The 10,325-nt window shown below is 37.4% G+C and overlaps 1 protein-coding gene across 1 annotated transcript in view; it reads right to left on the bottom strand.

The window, feature by feature from the left end:
* Positions 1-6,686: 6,686 nt before the first annotated feature.
* angpt4 (angiopoietin 4) overlaps positions 6,687-10,325 on the bottom strand; it is a 41,287-nt gene continuing 37,648 nt past the window's right edge. The window contains exons 7-9 of the mRNA XM_049479926.1: positions 9,523-9,689; positions 9,111-9,241; positions 6,687-7,686 (exon numbers count right to left, since the gene is read on the bottom strand). Coding sequence (XP_049335883.1) covers positions 7,526-7,686; positions 9,111-9,241; positions 9,523-9,689 — 459 coding nt within the window. The 3' untranslated portion in view covers positions 6,687-7,525. The remainder of the gene's footprint in view (positions 7,687-9,110; positions 9,242-9,522; positions 9,690-10,325) is intronic.

The following is a 10,325-nucleotide window of genomic DNA, read 5'->3' as shown; positions in this document are numbered from 1 at the left end:
AACTCTTCTCAGCAGAGGAAACTGAGCTGCTGGTTGACGCTGTGAAGGAGCTCCAGCAGCTCATTTACGGGAACAGCAATGTTATTTTATTTACTATTCTGTTTATTGTTGATGTAAAAGTTGGGTTTGTGCTGCTGTGTGTTCATGTGCTGCTGTGTGTTGCCAAGATAGCAATGAACGTCTGACTATTGACTGTTGTCAGGGTTATAATCAATCAGTGGAGCTCCTGATGTTTTTTGTTACCAAGATGAACAAGCAAAACTCTTTTCCAGAACAGGAGGAAATAGTGAAAATAGACTGTTGGTGGGGTGTAAGATGGCAATGAGCATCATGACACAACGTACTATACAGTACATTAACCAACATGACAGATATGATATGATATTTTAATATGGACTTATGATGCATTATAATTATAATTCATTCATAATGTATAATGGACATATTCATTGTTATAAATATGATATACAATACACATGTATAACCCTGTATTTAATCTCTTATTGATGCATTTTACCCTGTTATGAGTATCTTTATACTCCACTAGACACACCATTTGTAAAAAAGTGTTTCCAAAACATTTAATTCCACTTAATTCAGTGTCTGTTTTAGATCTAAATGAGAAACGCAGGCTGTTAAAGGCTCATCAGAATCACACGTTTAAGCTCTATTGCCACTTCTGACTAACTGCCCTCCTGATCTAATCTTAAATCTTTGTTATTACTGAGGAAACTGCAGTAAATCACAGGATTATGTTCAGATCTCACAGATCCGTGCGGATATTGCATCACGCGGACGCTACCAGAGACACGTACGGCGTGATGTGTTCCAGCGCGTGTGCTGATTACTGAGACGACCCTCATATGGAAGCACTTCTGATCCAGAGATTGCATCTGCCTTCAGCCTCAGTCAGAAACAGTCCAGGCTGATTTTAGGGCTTTTATTTTGTACCACATCTTAGATAGTATAACAGAAGTGCATTGACAAAGAAAACCTAATTTTTAAGAGCAGTAGCATTAGCATTAGCATTAGCATTGACGTCACAATCACACAGCTCGTATTATTAAACACCGGTCTGGCACTCGGACAGCTTTATACACACTGACTGGATTTAAAACACTGATACACTGATTTAAAGCAGTTGCATGCATTGTGTGGCTGTGGATTCAGCTGCAGCCTGTCGTCAGCATGATCTGATGGTTCTGGATCCGCCCCACAATGACTCTTGAGCTCAGGAAAAAAAATGAGACCATTTAAAAATGATGAGTTTCTTTGATTTTACCAAATTGAAAACCTCTGGAATATAATCAAGAGGAAGATTGATGATCACAAACCATCAAACCACCAAACTGAACTGCTTGAATTTTTACACCAGGAGTAAAGCAGCATAAAGTTATCCAAAAGCAGTGTGTAAGACTGGTGGAGGAGAACATCTCTTAAATTTTCCATAGCTGTTTTTATAAAGCTGTAGGCATGTTTATAATGCTGTATAAGTATAGCGAGACGTCCATAGAGTCTAATAGACATGACATTTATAGAAAGTGTTAACAATGTTTTACCATTTTTTGTGTGTTGTACCAAAAAAAAGGTAGAAAAAAAGTATTTTACTGTAATATATACTCATATTCATCTTTCCCTAGAGCCATGTGCAAAAACCAGCCATTTAGAAACAAAACAAAATCAATATTTTACGTGATTAATGGTCTTTTTTATGGAGAGTTGAGGAGAGAGGGTGTTCTGCTTTTCTTGGCTCGTTCAGAAGGATTTACTGCTGTATGAGGGAGGCTGGAGCTCTGAGAGCTGAGATGTGAAAGACTTTCATGTCTTTAAACCTTCAAACCAGGAGATTTCAGAAAGCAAGACTCAAAATTAGGAATGATTCTGCACAAATATGAACAAAACAATATAAATTTCACTCTTACAGTTTTTCTCAATTGGTTTGGCTCATTTCTTGAAACTGAGATGACATTCTCAAAATAACATGGACAAATCCCCAAACTAACTTGCAGTTTCTCATAACAGAATGGCATTTCTCATTGCTTTCATCACATTTCAAATGCTTTGTACATGTCTCAAGCACTTAGTACATCTTTGCAAATGGTTTTGTACAAGTAGCCTACACTTAACACAATCATCCTACATTTAGTACATTTTCCAAAAGAATGCATCTTGTTGATCTATCTTAATTGGTTGATTCTCAGTGTAATGGTTGTTCTCTCCAAAACATGTCAGCACAATTTCATCGTATAAGTCATCATCTGCAGAATAGTCTGCTCAATTCTCAAAATGAATTAAGAAATTGTAATACAATGCAGAACACATATTTTTGAACATTTCATAAATTCATTACAATCAGGTGAGTAGGTAACAGGTGAAAGCAGGTTTTGAAGAAAATGAGTGTCCCACATTACTGGTGACCAATCCATCAGTTTGTTGTCTATTATTTTGAATGCTGGCATTGCTCTATATACAGTGGATATAAAAAGTCTACACACCCCTGTTCAAATGCCAGGTTTTTGTGTTGTAAAAGAATTAAAGCAAGACAAATAATTTCATAACTTTTTTCACATTTAATGTGACCTATAACCTGTACAATGCAATTGAAAAACAAACATAAATCTTTACAGCGAAAAAATATAAAGCAAAAAACTTAAAATCACCTGGTTAAATACATATAACTAATACTTTGTTGCAACATCTTTTGCATCTATTACAGCACTCAGTCTTTTTGGGTAGGAACCTATCAGCGTGACACATCTTGATGTGGCAAAATTTGCCCACTCTTCTTTGCATAACTGCTCAAAATCTGACAAAATGTGAGGGCATCTCCTGTGCCCAGCCCTCTTCAGATTACCCCACAGATGTTCAATGGCCTTAATCTTATACCGCTGAAGCCATTCTTTTGTTGATTTAGATGTGTCCTTTGTGTCATTGTTGTGCTGAAAGATGAAGTTCCTTTTCATCTTCAGTTTTCTACCAGAGGCCGAAGGTTTTTGCCAATACTGACTGGTATTTGGAACTGTTCAAAATTCCGTCCACCCTGAATAAAGCCCCAGTTCCAGCTGAAGAAAAACAGCCCCAAAGTATGATGCTGCCACCACCATGCTTCACTGTAGGTATGCTGTTCTTTTGGTGACGAGCAGTGTTGCTTTTGCGCCTAATAGACCTTTTGGAATTATGTCCAAAACGTTTAACCTTGGTTTCATTAAACCATAACACATTCTCCCACATGCGTTTGGTAGATATCAGATGAATTTTTGGAAAATTAAGTAGAGCTTAGATGTTTTCTGGATGTTTGTTTTGCACAGACATATGAAGAAGTCGGCAGATTGTTGTCACATGTACTACACAGCCAGTACTTGCCAGAAATTCTTGCAGCTCCTTCAGTGCTGCTGTCGGCCTCTTGGCAGCCTCCTTGACCAATTTTCCTCTTGTCTTATCATCAATTTTTGTCAAATGTCTTGTTCTTGGTAATGTCTTGTTGTGCCATGTTTTCTCCACTTGATGATGACAGTCTTCAAAGTGTTCCATGGTATATTTAATGACTTTTGTAGCCTTCACTTGACTGATATCTATGAATAATGAGATACCTCTGATGCTCTGGCATCTCTTTGTGGACCATGGCTTGTGCTGAAAGATGTGGCTACAAAAATATCAGGACAAGCCTACTAGAACAGTTAAACTTTATTTGGAGTTGATCAGAGGCACTTTAATTGTTGACAGGTGTGTGCTGACTCCAATTTAAAGTGAGTTTGAAGGTTATTGGTTAAATTTGAACACAGCAACACCCCTAGTTATAAAAGGGTGTGCACACTTATGCAACCTCAATATCTCAGTTGTTTATTTTTACTTCACCTCCCTGAAAGATTTCTGTTTGTTTTTCAATTGCATTGTACAGGTTATAGGTCACATTATAGGTAGAAATGATTTGTCTTATTGTAATTTTTTTTACATCACAAAAACCTACCATTTGAACAGGGGTGTGTAGACTTTTTCTATCCACTGTATACATCTTGGCCTGGTGCTAGTTCTTTGATGCTAGTCCTGTGATTATATAACGATGATATAGTCCTGTGATGATATAATGATTATATAGTCCTGTGGCGATCAGTGTAGAGGATGGCTCAGGCATTCTTCCCACAGTGCATTGCTAAAGAACATATCAGATGCAATGTTGATGAGAATTTATGGCCAAACAGACTGCAGCGGATGGATGGCCAGGAAGGTGATGGAGAGAGGGGAGTGACACAGAGTAGTCAGAATGTTACTGTATTGCATTTGTGATGCTTGACTATTTTTTTACCTACTGTAATGTATTTTGTTTTGTTTTTGCAGGTTTTTGTAATTTGTATACATAGTATATTTGATACATTTTCCTTAGTATTTTCTTTTCTTTCTACCTACAGTAATGTGTAAAAATGTACTTGAATGAGTGCAGTGTGTGTGGTGTGAACATTGTATTCCTTTAGCTAGACCTCTGCCATAAAGACAAAACATCTAAGCATTTTGACTTGCAGTTCTTACACAATGCCAAAGGGACACTGCATTTTGGGGGCACTGATGATTTGTGTGAGAAAGGAAATCAGTTTTGACACGTGGGTAAACTGTTTTTGGAGCGATATGAGCAGTGATGAGGATCCATGTAGTTTTGCTGCACCGTCCAGTTTATTTTGACAGGAGGACGAAATTAATGAAAATGTGCCGAAGCAATTGAGAAGGATCTATGCCATTTTTATGGTACTGACTATTTATATGGGAGAAAGACTTCATTTTGAAGCAAGAATGAACGTTTTGGGAGACATATGACATTTTGCTGGTTATCTGAAGTGTTGTGAAGAACTGTAAGTCTGTTTGGCCAATTTACCTTTTAGTTATAGGAATGTCATCTCAGTTTCAAGAAATGAGCCAAACCAATTGAGAAAAACTGTAACAGAAGTACCTCTAGATGTTCCTCAAGATAGATAGATAGATAGATAGATAGATAGATAGATAGATAGATAGATAGATAGATAGATAGATAGATAGATAGATAGATAGATAGATAGATAGATAGATAGATAGATAGATAGATAGATAGATTCTAGCTGCTTGGGATTAGTAGAACCTAAAACCAAGTATAAAATAGAATAAACTAAATTCAAGAAGTCACTTTTGATAAAAACAGTGATTCTCAAATAGGGACAGTAGTTTATTTTAATGTTTATAATTTATACTTGCCATTTGGTATTAGTAGAACACAATAAGTCAAAAAATAGATTTTAGCTTTTTACAGTAATTAAATAAACTAGTTTTAAACATAAAAGTGGATGAGAACTTTTACCTGGCCCATGTTACTGGCTGAACTGGCTGTAGAAAAGTTTGACTGGGATTCCCACCAACCTGTTTTCAGTCAACTGAGTCTATAGTGTCTCAAATATGTCTCTTTTTAGAGGCCAAAGGGTCATAAACGTAATAATTAGTATTTTTGTGCAGAGAAGCATAAATCTAAAGTTCCCATATGAGGATGCAGTGTTTTACGAGGTTATACTTTTGTTTTTTTGAGGTTTGGGTGCATTTATATATATATATATATATATATAATTCGTTCTCTGACCTGTATAACATCAGTCACTTGTAAGAGCTCTGGATTCGAGCATCAGATAACTGTTGTAACCATAAACCTGCATACAACATTTCTGTATTTTGGCCTCAGATTTACATCAGCACTGTGTTTGAGTTGACTGGAAACAGAGATTTTTGGAAGTGCTCTCCAGAGCTTTTGTTTGCAGTGTTTCTTCAGAAATGCTGACGCTGCTAACTCGCACTCGCGCATGATTGATGGCGATTAACAACTGGGTTTTCTTTTTCATTAAAACACTGTGACACAACGTTCTGACTTTTAGAGGAAAACGTTGTACATTACTGCCTGATTAGTGATGTAAAAACAACCAATGGAAGACATTCTGTATACAGTAAAAGTCAAAGGTTTTAGACACACCTGTTCTTCTCATTGAGGGTTTTCTTTCTTTTTATGAATTCTTTACATTTTAAATTTAATATTAAAGACTATATTACATTTACATCTGTTTTATACTTTAGATTCTTCTAAATAAGTATCAGATGTGTGTTTGAGTTCAGATCTGCAGACTCTTGGTGAGATTTTAATCTCAGTGTCTTCATGAGGGAGAGTCGCCTGGAATAGTTTTCTCAGCGTCTTGAAGAAAGAAGGAGTTCCTGGAGGTGCTGAACAATAGCTGCTGCTTTTCCTTCACGCTGTGAAGCTCCAGCTCATCCCAATTAAATCACCTCAAATCACCATCTCAGCTCATCAGGTTTAGATCAGGAGATTAATGTGGAGGAATAACACTTTTTAACTGTTTACTACATAATTCTATACGTGTCTCTTAATAAATAAATAAAATAAATAAATAAAAACACTGAATTAGAAGGCGTGTCCACTCTATGTACTCATATGTGAATGCAAGCTTTAGCTTCACACTGTATTTAGGTTTATTTTGGCCGTTATGCTGGTCTTTATTGAATTTCACATTAAACTTTGAGGAGTGTTAGTGCCCACCTGCTGGAATGAAGTAAAATGTTTTAAATGTGACTGGAAATGAAGACAAAAAGCATCCACCAGATACTGTACATGAAAACCAGGCATTTTTTAAAGTTACTCAACACTTAAATACATTTTGAGCTGCTACTTTTGTTCTTTCACTTTGTTTTTAATAGAAAATTACCTTTACTTTTACTGTCATTATTTATTTGACAGTATAATAAAAACATCTTTCATTAAGTACAGATTCAGGCTACTCCACACGTCTTCTCACGTCTGATGAATGTTTGAGCAGATAGAGCATAACAGATAGAGACAGATAGACCCATCCAGTTTATATCAACACATACAAACATCATTAGCATCATTCATCAACTGCACATTCAGTAAACTGTCATAAACTGTCAAAAAATATAATATTTAAAGAGATCCATCTGTCCATCATCTGAACGTCTGTCCCATTATCTGACCTCAGATCTGAGATCTGAGCAATAAAACAGTTCTTATATAAAGTAGATTGTCTGTAGATTGTCTGTAAGGAAGATGAGTTCAGTATATTCTGTTCATCATCACAGTCTTTAGGTATGAACACGTGGAATCACCAGCATCTTCTGCAGAGCCTGAAGAGTTCAGGCTTCATCCGTGGAGTTTTTATTGTATCTGACGTTGTCAAAACAAAGAAACGTCCTGACCTCACAGATACCAAACGACTGCAGTGGAAATCCGCCAAAGCAATCAGTCCATCGCAGTTCAGTTCTCCTTTGTGTGAGATCACCATCCATGAAAGACAGAACAAGAGAACGAGAGAGAAAGAAAGAGAGAGAGTGTAATGTTTTTAATGTCAATCTCCAAATTACGCTTTTTTAGCACTTTCAGCTTTGAAGAAGATCAATCGTTCCGACAGCAGGTCCCCGTTTCTTCTCTAACTCCTCACTTTCCAAACACTGAAATAAAGTTCCTCAACCGCAGGTCCAACTTTTCTCCAGATCAGAAATCTGCGGGCCGGATCATCATGGCTGTGGATTTAAGGGAGTAGCTCGGGCCTCGGAAGTGGTGCCACTTGATGCCGTTGAGCTTCCTGATGTTCTGACCCAGAGTGTAGTACATCCCATTCAGATTAGAGAGTCCGCACGCATCAAACCACCAACCTGAATGAAGCACAGAGAGAAAACGAGAACATTTTTTAAAGAAGAAGCAAAGAACTATTACATCCAGCAAACCTACCAGATCAATCTGTTTTTACACTGTAAAAAACTAAACTTAAAATTCTCCTCCTTAATATGATTTTTAAAGCAGCTGAACAAGAAATATTGAATTGCACAATAAACTACAGCAAACTAATTACCTCATCTAACATTATTAAGTTTCTTGGTAAAAGTTGCTGAGGTAATAATCTGTACTGCCAAACTACTCTGCACTGCTGCACTACTGCACATGCTCAGTTTAACTCTTTAGTTAAACAGGGTCTACTGAGCAATTCGGCAATTCTGTTTTCACCTGATGCTGTTTAAGCTATTTGCATATTGGGCGTGTCCTCCTACCTACCTCTCTCTCACCATCAGTGTGTAATTATTCCCCACAGTTTGCTGCTGCTGCTTCTCTTGCGGTTTATGTTCTGTTTGTGTTATATAATAATTACTAACTATAGTCTGGTCTCAGTGTTGTAGGTTATAAGAGCAAGTTACTGTGTTTAGTGTTGATGAGTGTATATAGACTATATGCTACAATTTATAGAACGTAAATGAGGCCAACAAACAACAACACACAAGTGAATTTTTAAGTTGGTGAGTCTTAATAATAATTAATAATAAAAAAATTAGTGCAGTAATTTGCCTAGAAATGTTGAGTTTTCTCAACTCTATAAACTCTATAAACTATATATTCTATAAACACACACATAACATTATAATGCATTCATAAGGCACTATAAACATGGCGATAAATTTTTTGCATAAAACTGCATAACTCATTATAGCCATGTTTATGATGCATTATGCCTTCTAAGTTGTGCTTATAATACGCACCTTAAAATAGCATATATCGTTCATGAATAATCTAGTCCCACAGTCCACCTCTGTTTCTCTTCTCTCCGTTTCTGCACTCGTTCTGCTTTAAACAATCTGAATCCCTGCTGAGCTCAAAGTATCTTCTAACATTTTAAAGCAAACTGTGATTCTTCTTAAAGAAGCAGCTCAGTGTTTCCTCAGAGAGAACTCCCGCAGATCTAGGTGTGATTGAGTTAATATCTCTCTGCTCATCGTGTGTTTAGATTAGACTGAGCAAACACACACAGGACCATTCTGAGTCTCAGACTGGATTTAATGCAATTAGCCATTAATAGAGGGTTTATCTTGGAGATCTTTAGAGGCTGAACTGAATGGTGGGATTGAATAAGCTGTTTCAACAGAGGGAGATATGCTGTTTTAGGGTGTAAAAGCCTGGATTTCGGAAAAATGTCTTTAAAACTGACTCTGGTTGGTTGGTACTCTTGTTGTGGTGCATTTCAATTTCAAATAATTAATTTTCTAATGCAATTTACACACAGACATTTGTTTTTTTATCAGAAACTCACCTCCGGTTAGCATTAGCGCACACTTGCAGAGGCAGTTGTCGTTGTCAGAGTCTCGGGTGCTGAAGCTGGTGCCATGTGATGCCAGGCTGCTGTGCTGCCCGGCTGTGCCACTGTAGCCCCTCAGCAAAAGCCTGAACACAGAAACACCAACAGTGAGATGACAGCAGATGCAGGATTTAGATTTAGCAAGAAAGCAGGATTTAGCAAGATGATCCACAAGGGGGTGCTATTAAGCATTCTTGCACACTGTGGAACATTTTTAACACCCTGAGCATGATGTTTCCTCTGCTGAGAAGCGTTTGTTGGACACGTCCAGGTAGCTGCACCGTTAAAATAGCAATCCACCAAAGTCAGAGCTCACCTGACTTTTAAAGGGACTGTTTTAGTTTATTGTATAAAAATATAAACATACCTATATTGTTGTTTTTCGCCGGCAAGCTGGAATTTTTCATAGAGTGAATACGGCGCATTTCCCTCCCAGTCCCTTAGCTCCACCCTCAGGGAGTACTGGGAGCGGCTGGTGATCAGGTGCACAGCCTCGTTCCCCAGCCAGTGCTCTCCACCAGGATCACCAAAGCCCTGAGAAATAAAAAAACATGGAATTAATATATTTTATCACTCCAGTAAAGTATAGATTAGAACTAACATTTCTACCTGAATCACTGATTGTGAAACTGAATGCAAATCAAATGCTTACAGACGTGATTTATGTTAAACTTTTCCAGAAGATTAGAAAGCAAGACCATTTCAAGGTATTTGGGGAACCCAAGCAAAATGCATATTTTGCCGGCTGCAGGAATGACGAACCTGGTTTTCTGGCTATTGTGAGCAACTAGTGGGAGGAGCTTTCTTGAGGGGGATTCTGATAAAAGTGTGATTGTATTTTCTTGAGCTTACATCACAGATTTTAAAGGGGCCATCACACAGTTTATCGATGCATTCAATGCCTTCAATTCATAACCAGTCGTTATCTGCACTAGATTGGTTTGCTTGCCCTGTTGCAACGGGTCTAGAAAAAGGAGCAGGTGTCTTGTACATCTTATTTTACAGTGTAAGATATGAAAAATAAACACAGTCAATCTGAACCACATTTGAGAAAGTGAAAACGTACATTATGACTTCACGATTCTCTCCAGCTGATGTTTTACTGCACGTCTATTTTGGGAGGATCACAAATCGAAAGCACCAGTCTTTCTGTAAACATGCTGAACGCTG

Source organism: Astyanax mexicanus, chromosome 5 (assembly GCF_023375975.1).
Source record: "Astyanax mexicanus isolate ESR-SI-001 chromosome 5, AstMex3_surface, whole genome shotgun sequence".
NCBI lineage: Eukaryota > Metazoa > Chordata > Actinopteri > Characiformes > Acestrorhamphidae > Astyanax > Astyanax mexicanus.
Note: the sequence above shows the minus strand (reverse complement) of the source record. Positions and strands in the feature narration are given on the sequence as shown.